Here is a 17,500-nt window from a genome sequence, read left to right on the forward strand (position 1 = left end):
TTCCTTTCCTTTCCTTTCCTTTCCTTTCCTTTCCTTTCCTTTCCTTTTCCTTTCTTTTCTTTTCATCATTCTTTTCTTATTTCATATTCTTCCCCTCACACACTCCATGTTCTAACCACATTCGATTGTTGTCTGTCCTAATCATGTGTGTCATTGCTCGGTCCCCCCTGCCTTGTGTATCCTTACCCATTTTTTAAATCTTGAATTGAATGGCACCTCCCACAGGAAGTTTTCCCTGATTCCCACCAGTCAGTAACCGCTTTCCCCATCTGATTTCACACAACACTGTGTTTTTCAACTCCCTATCCTCTTCTTATACCAGAAATGCAATGAGAGCAGAAACTGTGTCCTATCTAAACACGTCCCCCAGGGCTGAGCACACAGCTCAGGAGTTTCCTAAATGCTTACTTTATTATGTTATATCATTCAGCTCCCTCCACCTCCTGCTTTGGGGCTTAGCTGGTGCTTTTATTTAGCAAAAAGAGGGGGTGGTTGATTAAAGACACTACGGGTAATGGGAAGATGGTTGGATTAGGAGAACTACTTTGAGTCCAGCCACCAGTCAGCTGGGTGACCTTGGGAAATCTTTTCTCCTCTCTGGTCCTTGATCTTCTCATCTGTCAAATAGGGATAATAACCCTTGCTCTAACTCTTAGAGTCAATGTGAAGATTGAATGCAATAAAATAATGTAGGTAAGTATTGCTGGGGTAAGACTTTACCCTCTTAGACAAACAAGGCTTTTAAAATGTATCTTTTTAAAGGAAGAGACATGAACTAGGCCTGTTTGATTCTTTGAAGGAATCTCCTTCTACCATGGCAGCTTGGCACCTTTTCTGGAATTTATGGTCTCAGAGAATTATCCAGAGCACTACAGGGGGTCTGCCAGCCAAGATATCAGGGGCAGGCGTTGAATCCAGGATCCTCTACGCCAAGCTTTTAAAACACATCATACATGTCTTCCCCTTCTTAAAAGGAGACAGCTTTGGACTCTTTGCAACACAGTCTAAGAAGATTGCTGTTTCTGCTGGGAGGGTGCAGAGAAGATTTGGGCTTGATATAAAGGACAGTCTCCTAAGAATTAAAGCTTTTTGTCTCAGGAATTGGGGAGAGGGTGTCACCCTTCCTGGAAAATCTCTAAGTGGTGAATGGCTGACTCTTTGTAGGGAACGTTCTAGTGGGGATTCTTGTTCAGGTATGAGTTGGTCCAAGACAGCTCCTTCCCACTCCGAAATTCTGTGACATTTGTTTCCTTGGTTTTTTAAAAATGTTTTCCCAGTCTAACCCTCAGTGTGAGACCCTCAAAGGCAAAGCCCCTTCCTTCTTCTCTTCTCCCTCACACAGTCCATATCAGGTATACCTGAGTGACCTCTTGACCAGCCCAGTTTGAATTTGGGGCCTGAGAGAGCCCCTCAGACTGTCATCCCTCCCCTCCTTGACCCTGCAGGGGACTGACCTGTACCCGAGCCTCAGTGAGGTCTGTCCTCATGGCCAGCTGCTCTCGGGCATAGACGTCTGGGTAGTGGGTCTTCTGGAAGACCTTCTCCAGCTCCTCCAATTGGTAGCTAGTGAAAGTCGTGCGGTTTCGTCGCTTTTTCCCTTTGTTGCTTTCTGAGTCGGCCTTCTCCATGGGGCTGGGTAGATCCGTGCCAGCCCTGTCCTGGGAACCCTTCACCCCAGGCTCCTTCACGCTGAGGTAGTTGCTGTCCATCCCCACTGGGTCAGAGTTAGGTGCTATCTCAGTTTCTCCCAAGGAACTTTCTTTGGCTGAGAGAGTGGGAGGAGAGGTAGAAAAGGAAGAAAACAAAGATAGAGACAATGAAGCAGGTAGCCAAAAAAACAATCGTGATAAGAACATTATGTTTTTCTCCAGGACTTTTAGGTTGACAAGTGACATTATGCACGGCAAACTTGAGAGATAACAAATAGGGGCGTCTAGGTGGCGCAGTGAATAGAGTACCGGCCCTGGAGTCAGGAGGACCTGAGTTCAAATTCGGCCTCAGACGCTTAACACAAAAACTAGCCGTGTGACCTTGGGCAAGTCACTTAATCCCAACTGCCCTCCAAAAAGCAAAAAAAAAAGTAGAGAGATAACTACTACCAATGGCATTGTCCCTTTTTCAGGTAGAGAAACTGAGGCTCAGAGAAATCCAGTGATGTGCCCATGACCGCCCAGGCTGGTCACTGTTGGATCTGAGAAGTGAGTCATGGTCCTAATCATGTGGAGACCGAGAGAGGAAGAAGGACAGAGAAGAAGTAACTTCCCACACCATGAGGCTGGGGGGATGTCATCTCCATGACCCTTCCCTGCTAACTTTGAAGACCTTTCCAGTTCAAATTCATGATTCTATGATCAGCATAACCCATGCTATGAAGGTCCATGACCTTAGTCACTGACCTCCTTTAGCTCCTGGATCTTTGGGACCTCACTTCCTTAACACTTCTCTGGGGGGATGTTCTATGGGTACTGTCTCTGTTTTCAGGTAAACTGAGGCACAGAGAGCAAGATGTTTTCACTCCAGTCAGGACTTCGGGAATGGGCGGCATTCAAGCATGCCTGGGATTCCTCCTCACTTCCTGCCTGGCTCACTGGGGTCATTTTTAAAAACATTTTTTGGGGGGATGATGGTGACAAAGCCCAAGGCTTTTACCATCCTCTCCACCCCAGAACCAGCTGCATGTACCTTGTCCCTGGGCAGAGATGAACAACTGAGTGGACCAACATGGCCATCCTTCCTGTGTCTCTCCCAAGTCTTGCCCATTATTAGATAGAAAGATATTTTTGTTTTCCTTGCAGTGGGTCATGTTTCCTAATTGAAAACAGTGCCCATTCCCTGATTCCTCTGCCAGCCAGGGACACTCAGGTGTAAATTGAGGATCTTCCCATTGACAGCACAGGGTTGACAGACTCCCTTGCATTTTCCCAGGGCTAATTGACAGTCTGTCACATCTGGCTTCATTTGGACACAGCTGGTGGACGCTGGCCTGTAGCCATCCCCATCAAGTAGGGCATGGTTCCAGTAAGGGATTTTAAGAACTGGAACATGAGAAATCACCTAGCCTGATTCCCTCATTTTACAGATGGATTACAGGATTAGAGATGTACAGCTGGGAGGAGCCTTAGAATTCATCCAACCCAACCCTTCTTTATTTTACAGATGGGGAAACTGAGCCTCTGAGAGGTGAAATGAGAGACCCAGAAAGGGGAAGTGACTCTAATGACCTAGGTCTTCTGCTGGCTCATAAACCCCTTTGTCACTCCAGAGCCCCAGACTGATAGCAAGGGTACACTGAACACCAAGCCCTGAAGGTGGTCATTTTGAAGTAATGATTGCCTTTAATGTTTACAAAGTGTTCACTTTGTATATATTTCCTAGTTACTCAAATGTATAAAGTCTGTTTCTCTAAACTGAATGTAAGCTCCTTGAGGGCAGGAGCTGTTTCTTTTTCCGTGTCTAGTACATAACAGTTACTTTAAAATAGCGGTTGAAAGATTTTTTTCTTTTTTTTCCCTTTTTTCCCGGGGGGGGGGGGAAGGGATGGATTTTCACTACTTAAAACAAACAATTTTTAAAAGCTTATCAAATGAACAATTGAATGTTTTCCTCATAACAACACTGTGTGGCAGGTAGAGGGGTCATTCCTCTCCATTCTACAGATGGAGAAACTGAGCCTCAGAGATGTTAAGAGATTCACCCAAGGCAACGAAATAGAAGTCAGGATTCTTGAATCTAAGCCCAACGTTGTCTTCAGTCTGCCACTCTGACTGTTCCCACAGCATTCCCTACTGCTGCACTACTTTCACTTTCTACCTTTTCTCGTGATGCCTGCTCAAAACAGGCCTGTAGGCATTGGGACTGAGCCTTGCATCCCTTTAAATACAGAATCATAGAAAACAGGACCCCACGGCCCTGTGACCAAAGTCACGCAGTTACCCTTGCAACCACTCTGGTAATTTCTCAGCTCTGATCTTGACTGGCAAACCCATTGGGTCTGTAGTGCTCAAAGACCCCCAAAACTTCAGGGGATAAAAAGAAATATGGCTAGACATTCTGATGTGCCTGGGAGCCGGGGTGAGAATCTTCTCTGGAGCAAGCAACATAAATTCTTCAAATCAACTTTGTACCTCATAATATGAAAGAAAATTACAAGGATGAATTAAGGCCGATCCTGTAAAGGGGGAGGGGGAATTTATTTCAAAAGTCCAGGAGCTCATGTGCTAAATTATTGTACTCTCTAACCTGGGCTGCCCTGGGCCAATGCCCCAGTCTGTTTTCAGACTCTTTGGAATAGTCCCACACAGATTGAATTCAGGGCTAGAAGACACTTGAGAATTGTCGCATCCAATATCCTAAGTCCAAGGAACAAGATGGCAGGGGGAATAGTAACAAGGCAGAGAATCAAGGCCCTATGAAATTTTTTTCTTTCTTTGGAGGCAGTTGGGGTTATGTGACTTGCCCAGGGTCACACAACTAGTAAATGTCTGAGACTGAATTTGACTTCAGGGAAAAGAGTCTTCCTGACTCTAGGCTGGGCACTCCATTCACTACACCCCTTAGCTGCCCCATTTCTACTGCATTATGCTGTCATTCTCCCCATTTTATAGCTATATGTAGCTGATTCTATACAAGGCTTTGAGGTTTAAAAGCACTTTATATTTGCCATCTGATTTGATTCCCCCAATAACGCTGTGAAGTAAAAATATTACTATCCCCATTTTAGAGATGAGGCCACTGAGGTTCAGGAAGGAAGAGACCTGTCTAAAGTCACGTGGTTAGCAGGTTGCAGAGGTGGGCCTCAGACTCATGCCCTTCGATCCCAGGGCTCTGTTTTTGCTGCCCCAGTCCTAGTCTGTGGGTACATTTAGCCAGAAAGGGGTAGACATTTAGAAGCTCAGAAGTCATAACTCTCATGTCTATACAGAAATTTTGGGTTTATATGTTCCATTCAATAAACCTGTAAAGCAAACAGAGCTAATATTATGCCCTGGTTCCAGATTAAAAAACAAAACAAAACAAAACCAGTTGAGGCTCAAAGACAGGAACTTGCCTGAGATCACACAGTGATGGATTATTGAGCACACTACTGATGAGGCAAGTTTGCCCCCTCTTCCCCCGGGCCAGGCAGGGAATCGGCCCCTAAATACCGATGAGTGAGGAGGATTCAGGACATCCTGTCTTTACTGCTGGAAATGAGTTTCCATACTTTACTGAGAGGAGATCATAGAGCAACAGGATCAACAAACAAGGCATCCTCTCACTACAAATTATCACTAGAGACACAGTCATGTGGTCATTGGCTTATTCAGCTCCCTTCAGATAAAGGAGACTGGAGCCAAGAAGAGGTAAAGATGGTGGGTGAGGGACTGGGATTGGTGTGAGAGCTGCTTGGCCAGGCAGGTCCCTCCGGGATACAGCAGCTGCACAGCGTATGTGCACACACACACATGCACACATATACATGCGCGCACACAAGCACACACATAAAGACACACATGCGCACACATATATACATGCACACACGTGCACACATACAGGCACACAAATGCATACAGGCACACACATGCACACACACAGAGGCAGATGGGGCTGTCAAGCCCAGGCTTCATCAACAGCATGATGTAGACTACAGCTGGCAAGCTGGCTGGGAGCTTTCAGCAGAGCTATATCTCTTCCCTGGGCACAAATCATTTTATTTAAAAAAAAAACCTGCTCTTAAGGGAAAAAACCCACCCAATCTCACTCAAAGTGAATAGTTCAATTATGCAACAGACTCTAGAAATGAATCTGAGGAAAGTCTTCATGGACTGGGGACAGCAGCATATTTCTCCTCCTGGGAGGAGACCCTTGTCCCAGTCAGGCCACTTGGGCCTCTAAGCAAAATCTGTAAATCCAGGAGCCAGCATCTTCTGGAGTTGGCCTTAGGGTGGGCCAATCCCTGGAGGCAATAGAGTATGTCCTGATGGAGCTAGGAAGAGGGGGGACCCAAATTTTATGGTCATAGAATGTTCTATCTGGAGTATATAGAACACGGAATGTTTGTTATAGAATATAGAATGTTAGAGTTGGAAGGAACCCAGGAACAAAGACTACAGTATAGTTTAATTTTTCTGAGAACCAAGAAGATTCAGGAGACCATTCCAGGGATCATCAACTTTGAAAGACCAAAGGTCATAGAAAGTTGGTGGGCTGGAATGTGTGGGCAGACACACATTTTCCCAGAGTTCCCAGGCTTCCAGCATCCTTTGGCCTTGAAGAGACTTTCACCCAGGGTTTTTTTTTTTTGGGGGGGGGAGGGAGGTGGAGATATATGGGGTCAAGGAGAAGTGGCCACCTCAACACTGTACTTGTCCTATCAAAGCAAGGATCTTGGGACAGGTGCACTGCCCTCTGTGAATGGAAGCATGAATTAAAATCTTTTGGGGGAGGGTGCATGGAAGCAGGAAGATGAGAGGAGAGCAATGACAGCTATGTTCCAGGGATGGCCTGGAGCCAGCCAGAAGGAGGGAGGATAGGAAGCCCAGCAGAAGGACCAGGACCAAATTGGGTCACATTGACAAGTTGTTGGGTTAGAGCAAGCAGAGGGCAGGTCTTTGTTGCCAGCCTCCCTGGGGCAGTATGCTATAGGAACTCCTGATCACCTTACCTAGGCACCTCCCCTTCTGTCCCTCTCCAGCTTGTGGAGAGGAGGGGAAGAGAAGGGAAGGGAATATTACAACCTGTTAGGCACTTTATTTGTGGAGGAGTGGGTGGGGGTAGGCAGCTAGGTGGCACTGCAGTGGATAGAGGGCTGGACCTGGAGTCAGGAAGACCCATCTTCCAGAGTTCAAATCTGGCCTCAGGCTTGTGACCCTGGGCAAGTCACTTAACCCTGTCTGCCTCAATTTCCTCATTTGTAAAATGAGCTGGAGAAGGAAATGGAAAGCCCTTCCAGTATCCTTGCCAAGAAGATCCCCAATGGGGTCACAAAGAGTTGAACACAACTGAAAAATGACTTTTAAAAAGTCACTGTGACTGTTTACTGTCATTTTCTATGTCACTTGATGCTGCTAATATATATCATAGTGAATTGTGGAATCCTGGAAGTTTGGAGGTTTGTAATGAATAAGGCGAAGAAAAGTGGTGCTGCAGTGTATAAGGTGCCTGGCCTGGGGTCAGAAAGACTCATTTTCTTGAGTTTGAATCTGACATCAGACAGTTACCAACCATGTGATCCTGGGTAAGTCACTTAACATATCTTTTCCTCAGTTTCTCCAACCTTAAGGTGGTAATAATATCTTCCTCCCAGGGTTGTTGTGAGGTTCGAAGGAGATGTTCGTAAAGCACTTAGCACAGTGCCCTTCATAAATGTTTTAGTGTTTGAGGCATTCTCACCTATTAAGCTATCAAGGCTAAAATGGGATGGAGTGGTTTCATTTTAACTGCACGCTTTTATTCTTATATATCCATACCTAGACATGTCTCCCTTTATGAAGTGTAACCTCTTAGAGAGAAGGAACCCTTGGTGTTGTTGTTTTTGTGTTTCGTTTATAGCTCTATTGCCTGCCAGAGTGCCTGGTACATAGTAGGTGATTAATAGGTGCTGGCTAATCAGACAGTTGACTCCCTTCTATTGCAAAGATCATTCTTCTTGGCAGAGAAAAGAGAAATAAGAGCTGAGTATTTCTGCCTTCATCCATCATCATTAACCTGTTGACTGAGCAGGGGTCCTACTTGTCCTTTGGTCACCCTTCTTTTCCCTCCTAAAAATGGACTTTTTTTGTTTCCTTAGCATTCTTCTCCAGCCTCAGCCCATTATGAGCGTCAGTACTGCTAACGGCTAATGACTAATCTACAAATGAGACCATCCTGAGGTCAGAGCTCCTGATGGCACACTTAGAGGACCAGGTCCCACTCTGAAAGGGTCCATTCTTTCTTGCCTGCCTGTCCTTTCATCTTCCTTCCTTGTCTTCTAAAATCCCAAATTTCTTAGCAAAAATCTCATTTTCTTCCTCCTGGAAGAATTGTATCTGCTGGAGTCTTTGGGATTTCAGCCACTTACTAGGGTCATTCTGTTAGGGTCTAACTCGGGGCTAAGGTCCCAGGTCTGATTCTGGATCTTTCTCCAGCTCTACCTATTATCCCCCACTCCCTCTAAAAGCAAGGACTTATGAAATGTGTGTGTGTGTGTGTGTGTGTGTGTGTGTGTGTGTGTGTGTGTAAGGGACCCTTAGGGAGCCTGGTGAAGCCCATGGACCCTTTCCCAGAACAGGCATTTATTAAATCAACAGGAATTCCTCAGCACCTATTACTGTGCTGAGGGCTGGAACAACATTCTAAAAATACATAAAATAAAATACATAGGACTGAAAAGTCCTATTATATTATTCTTATAGTAATTATATTATATTAAAATTATATTAAACGAGAGTTTTTGGTCTATTTTAAAAAGCAAGTTCCTGACCCCAGCTTAAAAATCCTGAGTTATCACAGTACAGGAGCTCAGAGCTGGGATCTCAGAGATTATACAGTCCAGCACCTGCTTGAAGCCCGAGCCGTCCCTCCCTCCCTCCCCCCCCCCCCCCCCCAGCACTTAGTCCAGTGCCTGGCACACAGTACGCACTTAATCAAGGTTTGTTGACTGACTCTCCAGCATTCTTGTCAAATAGTCATCTCTCCTTTCCTGAAACACTTCCTTCCAGTGACGGGAAGCTCACCAGTAGCCTGGTCCCCTTTCAGAAGGCTCAGATTTGTTAGGAATTTCTTCAGATTCATTCATCAAATGATTATTAAATGACTACTCTTGTCTCAAGCACTGTATTAAGCACTGGAGACACACTTGTGTACACACAGCTACAAACACACATAGATACACGCATGCATGCATGCATATAGGGGCATGCTAGAACCATCTCAGACCAGCCATGTTAAATTTTTTATATGAGTATTTATTTATACCTTGGAAATTAGCAGACAATTCAAATGGAGCTTGGTTTATTGTTTTGTTGATTGGTTAGACTAAAAAACATGATGGATAAAATGTTAATAAAAGAGATTAAAACTTCCAAGTCAATTATGTATATATTTGTCCCCTGTAACTGGTTGTTAAATATCAGCACACCCCTGCACTCGTACATACACACACGTATACAACATACACTTGCAAGAAGTTTATACTCTAAGATTTATCTGGTACATAGTAGGTATTATAGCACATAGTAGGTGATGCATAAATGTAGTTGGTTTCTTACTGTGCATCTGTCCCAATTTTGCCCTCTGGAGCCAAACATAATAAGTCCAATTCCTCCTCCGTGAGACAGCTTTTCAAATATTTGAATACAGCAATCCAGTCTGCTTCTCCCCACTCTCCTTTCCCTTCTCCAGGGAATAGCCCTATTTCCTCCTAAATAGCCCTATTTCCTCCAACCAATGTAACAGAGAAGGAGATGAAGAGGGAAAAGGAGTAGACTGACATAAGGCAGATTCACATTGTTTAAATCCCAGAAGTCACATAGTTTGGATGTCATTTAGTTTCTTTCAAAAGTAGAATTTTTGGACCTATACCCCAAAGAGATTGGAGAAAGAAGAAGAGGTTTTATATAAGTCCACTGTCTCCTACTCTTTCTACCATGTCTCTCCCTGACCCCCCCCCACATACAGTAAGTATGAGATGAGGTTGAATATTGGCTTCTAGTGGACAGCTAGAAGGAAACTGAGAGCTCGGATGGTCCAGCCTCTTCATTTTACAAATGGGGGAATTGAGACTTAGAGAAGAGATGTGATGTGTGGAGGCCACCCACAAGTAGTAGTAACAGCAGCAGCAGCAGTAGCAGCAACTGACAATAGCTACACATTTATTTAGTACTTTAAGATTGGTGAATTGCTTTCCATTTATCTCATTAATAAGGGTCAGAGGCAGGAAATGAAGACCAGTAATAATGATGACCATGAAGCACCACCTCACTAACGAGTTCCTGCCTTTCTTCACACACGCCCCCTTCTTCAGTACCACCTGACATAATTGCTGTCCCCAGAATCAGCTCCACACACAAGGCAGCTGGTGGTTCAGTAGATCAAACTCTGGGCCTGGATTCAGGAAAACTCATCTTCCTGAGTTCCAATCTGACCTCAGACACTTACTAGCTGTGTCATGTGACCCTGTTTGCCTCAGTTTCCTCATCTGTAAGATGATCTGGGGAAGGAAATGGCAAACCACTCCAGTGTCTGCCAGGAAAACCCCCAATGGGGCCATGAAGAGTTGGACATGACTGAAACAAGGACAACACGAGGCAGCTGGTAGTGGAGTGGAGAGAGCATTAGACTGAAAGTCAGGAAGTCCTGAGTTCAAATTCAACTTTGGACACTTATTAGCTATATGACCCTGGGTAAGTCACTTCTCTTTGCTTCAACTTCCTCAACTGTAAATGGAGATGATGATAATAATAGCACCTAGCTCTAAGGGTTGTTGTAAAGATCAATTTAGAGAATATTTTTTTCAAAACACCTGGCACACAGTAGGTATTATACAAATGCAACTGGTCCCTCACTGTGCTCAAGAGTGTTCCCTCTTTCATACAGAGAGTCTGTGGCTTTAGATATTTGTTGCATTAAAAAACCCCAAATGCCATCTATTTAGAATTGATAATTAAGGTGGGGGCTGAGTTATTTGCCTGTGTGTATAGAGGGAGTGGGGTTCCTTGTAGCAGTGGACTTGGAATCCTACATACCTGCAGCTGAGAATTGCCTCTGGTAATTACCAGATGTGTGACCTTGGGCAAGTCACTTAACCTTTTTGGACTTTAGTGTCTTCACTGGTCAAATGAGGAGGGCTTGGACCTCTAAGGTCCTTTTCAGATATAAGCCTATGATATGTGATCCTATGCCTAGATGATTTCACATGCATGTCAGGGTCTGAATGTGTTTCTCACAAGATCATCAGATGAGATAACATGTATGTAACAGGGATTGGAACAAGGTTGATCTTTCTGCTTCTGGCCAACCACATGTGCCTGACTCCAAACTAAAGGACTTGGGACTTTGAGATGAAGTAATGACCTGAGTGATTGAAATAGGCAATCTTACTGGCCATTTATATTATTTAAAAGGCACTAACCAAGCCCACTTCTTTTTCACCCAAGCCTCAGAGGGCTCTGGGGCTCTGGGCTCTGGGTTCAGTGCTTAGGATGGGGGAGGTAAGGGGATGTCTCCTGTAGCTTCAGCTGCTATTCTTGCTACCACAGCTGCAGCTCAAAAACTCCAGATCCTGCCAAAGTTCAGCCTGGGGACCCACTTCATGAAGTATTTAGGGTCTGTTAGAAATGGAGGCCTCAGCCAGGGGCCTCCCTCAGAGACCCACCCCATAGTTGGTGTAGTACTATAGTAAGAGCTCTGAACTTAGGGTAAAGTCACAAGACCTTGGAGTTCCAATCCTACTTCTGCTACTTATCACCTGTGTGTCCATGGCCAAGTTGATTGACTGCTGTGTGCCTCAGTTTCCTCATGAGTTAAATGATGGGATTGAATTAGACAACTTCTTAGCCCTTTCCAGCCCACTGACCCATGGATAACAAAGCTAGGCAGAGTTCAGAGTTAGTCTTTGAACCTTGGAATGCCTCATCCCCAGTAAGAGCCAGATATGCCCAGATGTGGGGTGGAGGTAGATGGGGATGAGAGGAGGGGGCAGGGAATTCTGTGAGCTCAGCTTCAGGGCAAGGAGGAAAACATTTAAAGGTAACTGTAGACTAAATGATTGGGGAAATTGCTTAGCCTTTCCAACTTAAAGAGTTAGTTAACGGGTATTTTTGAACAATTGATAAGGGGAGCAATGGAAGCAGGGAACTGGGGGATACAAATGGGGGGCAGTTCTCTAAGAATTAAAAAAAATATGATTCTCACCCACCAGAGAGTTTAAAACTGCATCATTTGGTCAATATTTATTACCCCCCCCCCCGAATGGTCACACCCTGTGCTAGATGATGGGGGAGATACACAGATTATAGCATAGTCCCTCCCTCAAAAATTTACTGGTTAGTGTCTTAATTTTCACTACTACCACAACCATTACCATCATCACCAAGGATAAGCCAACTAGGGAACAAGAAATCCAATTGACCAATGGATTTCAGAAATAATCAAGAATGGGAAGGGGGAGCAGAGGAGATGGGGAGGGAGGAACAGGCGCTGGAGACAGGCTACAAAAGCTTTGTTCACCTCATTACCTAGCTCACAGTGGGTGCTTAATCAGTTCTTGCTGATTGGTTGATGGATGGATTGATTTCCAAGGTCTAGTTGTCAGGTTATATAATGATCTTGAGTAAACTCCAAGGGTGCAGTTACCCAGACTGGCCGCTAGGAGACACTTCAGTCCCCCAAAATAAGCACAGACCCCCCCCCCCCCCCCCCCCCCCCCCCCCCCCTAAGGATATCAGTCCTCTAGGGAGAGCCCAGAGATTGTAAACACCTGGAGGGCAGACATCTCACCTTCTCTCTCCTCCCCCCCTCCCCCACCTCCTTCTCTCCCTCTCACATGTTCCATACCAAGTATGGTGTTTTGTATCCAAGTATGGCATAGTGGAAAGAATATTAGGTTTGGACCCAGGCAATCCCATTATTAGATATGGGGGTTCAAAAAGAGAAGAAAAGGCCACACAGATACTGAAATTTTCCTTACAGCACTTTTTGCAGAACAAAATACTGGAAACAGAGTGGGTGTCTATTGACTGGCAAATGACTAGATAAACTGTAGCGTGTCAATGCAGTGGAGGGTTATTGATGAATTAGAAGAATCTGGAGAAACCTGGGAAGACTTATATGAACTGATGCAGAGTAAAGAAAGTAGAACTAGGAGAACCATGCATATGGTGACTGCAACAATATAAATGAAAGCAACATTTTCATTGCCTGAAAGTCATCTGACTTCAGGCTTAATGGGATAATCAACTCTGGTCCTGGTAGGACAAATAATGAAACACATTTCTCCCTTCTAGGGAGAGAGGAGGGCAACTAAGTAGCATGTCCTGTTAGATAAGGAAGGCTTTGCTCTACTGTTTCTATTTGTATGAATATATATGTTGTGTTCTATTTCTATCAGGGAAGCTTCTCTGGGAAGAGAGGCAGGGCTGTTTTTGAAATAACTGTGGTGTAATAAACAAAAGCAGTACTTTTTTGAAGGGGGCATCAGATTCAGGGGTGTGTGTGGGGCGGGGTATATGCCTATAAGCTCTTAGTGCTCCCCCTCAGAACGTTCATGCCCTGTGCTAGATGATAGGGGAGATACACAGATTGTAGCACAGTCCCTCCCTCAAAAATTTACCATCTGTTGTCTCAGTTTCCTTCACTACCACAACAATTACCATCACCACCAAAGACAGGTCAACCAGGGAATATGAAACCCAACTGACCAATGGACTGGGGCAAAGGGAAGTTGAATTTGGTGGATCACTTGAGTTTGAGGATTCTGAGCTGCATTTGAACTAATGTCAATCCAATGTTTGACCCTAAAGTGGTGAGCCCCCAGAATCAGAGGACCACCAACCTGCATCAAGAGGGGCAGACCTGTCTGAGTCAGAAACACAGTAGGTCAAAGCTTCTGTGCTGATCACCAATAGGAGGGAGCCAGCTAGTGAATGGCTGGTGCACCATTAGCCGGAGGAGACATGGAGACCTAGTCTTAAAAAAAAAAAGGGAGGGGAGGCATAAAATAGGATGCCCTGAGTTCTAGAACAGGTTCTATCTCTATCTGTGAGACCTTTAAAAAGTCACCTTTTCTCTCTGAGTTTGTCTCCATATTAAAAAGGTTGGAGTCACTGTGGAATCTCTGTGTTTCCTTCTGATTCTGGCATTCTATGCTCTCTTCTGAAGTTCCTTCAGTCTCTAACATTCTGTGTTCTATGCTCTAAGGCCAGGTTGAGTCAAGTCAACAAGCTTTTTTTTTTAAACATCTACAATGTGGCAGCACTGTGGTAAGCACTGGGAACCCCAAAGAAGGCAAAAACTTTCTATTTACTAAGGTTTTAAGGTTCCTTCCAGTTCTAGCATTCCATGTTCTAAGGTCCCTATTACTCTGATATACATTGATATAAAATCCCTCATAGCTCTGATGGTAGATGATTTAAGGGTCCTTTCTAGCTCTGATGTTCTATGTTCTAAAGCCCCTCTCAAGGCTCATATTCTAAGCTCAGTGAATGCTGGCTCATAGTGGATTAACCGATGGGGCTAATACAATAGTGAGCTCCATGGCTAGTGTCAACCTGGTCCAGTTTTGGAAAATGCTCATCCTTTCATGACCCTGTTGCTTTGGAAACTCCAATTCTTTCCCTCCTGAATCTATAACCTTGATAAAGTTTCATATTGGATCTAATCACAAGCTCTGCTCTGCCAGGGAGGTGACCAGTGGAGGACTCTTTTTACAGTGGTCTCAACTGGGAAGGACCCAGCTTTAGGGGAAGGATGTTCTTTCTTTTGGTGTCTGCCTCATATCTAAACAGTCATCCCCTAAAGGGAAGAGCAAATGGGAACTAGGAATAGGCGATATATCTTGTGGACTTGGGCCCCTTTATGGAAGCTTGGGGTAGGACAGGGATGGGAATTGTTTCCATACTGTAAAGCCTTTCCAGTGTGGAACAATGCATTCATCTTGAATGCCACCTTGAGCCATTCTGACCATTCAGAATGCCAAGGTTCCCAGGGGACCAAGCCAAAGTTAGATGGGGTCAGTGGCATGTGAACTGAATTTGTTGGATTAAATTCCATTGAGTTTAAGCATTGCCCTCTCCTAGCCTGGGTTCTCTTTGATAATGTAAGTGATGCCAGCCGGGGCAATGCATTAAGCCACAAATGTCTTCTTGTGCTGCCTCCTCCTCATTCTCTTTCTCCTCCTTTTCTTTTTCTTCCCTTTATATGATGGAAATGGAGAAGTATAGCATAATGGACAGAGACCTAGCCATGGATTCAGGAAGATGTGGTTCAGGTCATATAACCTTTGCTTGAAGACTTCCAGTGATGGGGAACTCACTACCTCACAAGGCTGCCTATCTTATTTTTAGATACCTATAAGTGTTAGTATGTTTTTCTTTACATCAAGTCATGTCTTCCTGCCAGAAATTCACAAATACTTTAATAGGTTGCCCCTTCTGTCTTTACCCATTGGAGTCCTTCCCCTCCTTCAAGTCCTGCCTCCTTTATGAGGCACTCTTCTCCTTCTCAAAACATGCATTTTCCCCGTGCCATTAATCCCGTGCCCACTTTGTATCCCTCTCCTAAGTGCTTATTGTCTGACCGACTCTTCCATTTATCAAAGCTTCTTCCCTCCCCGGAATATTGCCTACACTACTCGTTTGCTGGGCTCTGAGCACATCTGACTTCAGCCATCTTTCGTGTATCTCTGTAGTTTGTCTTCTGAATTGGGTTGAGAGCCCCTCGAGGCCAGGAAAGATGTCTTGCTTATATTAGATGTTGACTAAACACTCACTCTGGTTCTTCGTACCCCTATCCTTTCCTGAGCAGACTATACTTAGTGATATGTATAGAGACAGAGACATTGAGATGAAATTCAAACGAGGCAGGATTGTACTCCTTGATCCAACACTACCTCAATATGCTGCCCTTGTCACGATGTGGTCAGTGGGACACTGGACCTGTAACCAGGAAAAGCTGCTCTCACATCCTGTTTTAGAAATTTATAAGCTGTGTGACCTTGGGCAAGTCACTTAACCTCTCACTTCCCTTCAGATTTCTCACCGTAAAATGAGGAATCTAGCCTAGATTCCTGTAAAAGCCAGTCCAATTCTAAATCTATTGCCCATTGATCCTCTCTGGTCCCCATGGTCACATAACTATAACTGGAATGGACCTTAGAAACAATCTAGACTGAATATTCTTTGTTGTTGTTCAATCATTTTCATCATGTCTGACTTTTCATGACCTTGTTTGCAGGTTTTCTTGGCAAAGATACTCGAGTGGTTTGCCATTTTCTTCTTCAGTCCATTTTACAGATGAGGAGACTGAGATAAACAGGGTGAAGTAGCTTGCCTAGTAAGCATCTAAGGCCAGATTTGAACTTAGGAAGATGAATGAGTCTTCTTGACTGGCCTTGAGATCTATCCACTGCACTAGAACCCTAGCTGCTATTTCGTGTACTGCTTTGGCCATTCTATGGACCCTTTCTCAAAATAATGTTTTAAAAATACATAACATCAAATATATTGAAATACAGTTATCAAGACTTTAAAAAATAAGTTAACGGCAGCAAGAGATAGAGAAATTCTATTTAAAATAACTGTAGACAACATAAAATATTTGAGGGTTCACCTGCAAAGACAAATCCATGAGCTATATGAATATAATTGTGAAACACTTTTGACACAAATAAAATCATCTCTAAACAACTGGAAAATATTTCAGTTGCTCATGGGTATACCAAGTTAATATAATAAAATGACAATTCTACTGAAATTAATTTACTTATTCAGTGCCATAGCAATTAAACTACCAAAAATTATTTCATAGAGCTGGATATAATAATATTATATATATATATATATATACATAATGATAATAATAACAAAATTTATGTGGAAGAAGTCAAGAATATTGAGGAAATTAATGAAAAAATGCAAAGAAAGATGGCTTAGCCATAACAGATCTAAAACTGTATTATAAAGTGGCAATCATCAAAAGTATTTAGTGCTGGCTAAGAAATAGAATGGTGGTTCAGTGGAATAGATTAGGTACACAAGACACAATAGTCAATGACTATAGTAATCCACTGTTTGACAAACCCCAAATCTCCAGCTTCTGGGATAAGAACTCATTATTTGACAAAAACTGCTGGGAAAACTGGAAAATCAAATGGCAGAAACGAGGCATAGACCAACATCTCACACCATATATAAAGATAAGGTCAAAATGGGTATATGATTTAAACATAAAGGAAATTAGGAGAGCCTGGAATAGTTTACCTGTCAGATATATGGAGAAGGGAAGAATTTATGATAAAATAAGAGACAGCAAATATTATGAAATGCAAAATGGATAATTTTGGTTACATTAAATTAAATATTTTTTGCAAAAACAAAGCAAATGCAACCAAGATTAGAAGGAAAGCAGAAAACTGGGGAACAATTTTTGCAGCCAGTGTTTCTGATAAAAAGTCTTGTTTCTCAGTTATACAGAGAACTGAATCAATTTTTTTGGAATAGATGTCATTCCCCAATTGATAAATGATCAAAGGATGTGAACAGGCAGTTTTCAGATGAAGAAATTAAAGCTACCTATAGTCATATGAAAAACTGCTCTAAATCACTGTTGATTAGAGAAATGCAAATTAAAACAACTCAGAGGCACTACCTCACACCTACCAGATTGGCTAGTATGACAGAAAAGTAAAATGATAAATGTTGGAAAAGATGTGGGGAAATTGGAAAACTAATGCATCGTTGGTGGAGTTGTCAACTAATCCAACCATTGTGGAGAAAAATGGAACTATGGCCAAAGGGCCATAAAACTGTGCATACTGTTTGTTCCA

The 17,500-nt window shown here is 43.5% G+C and overlaps 1 protein-coding gene across 1 annotated transcript in view; it reads right to left on the bottom strand.

Moving 5' to 3' along the window:
• Window positions 1–17,500, bottom strand: part of ALX4 (ALX homeobox 4) — a 63,872-nt gene that overhangs the window by 12,432 nt on the left and 33,940 nt on the right. The window contains exon 2 of the mRNA XM_069091467.1: window positions 1,455–1,765. Coding sequence (XP_068947568.1) covers window positions 1,455–1,765 — 311 coding nt within the window. The remainder of the gene's footprint in view (window positions 1–1,454; window positions 1,766–17,500) is intronic.

This window comes from Petaurus breviceps, unplaced genomic scaffold (assembly GCF_028583685.1).
Source record: "Petaurus breviceps papuanus isolate PSGF00001 unplaced genomic scaffold, PetGlider_PUasm1.0 188, whole genome shotgun sequence".
In the NCBI taxonomy this organism is placed as follows: domain Eukaryota; kingdom Metazoa; phylum Chordata; class Mammalia; order Diprotodontia; family Petauridae; genus Petaurus; species Petaurus breviceps.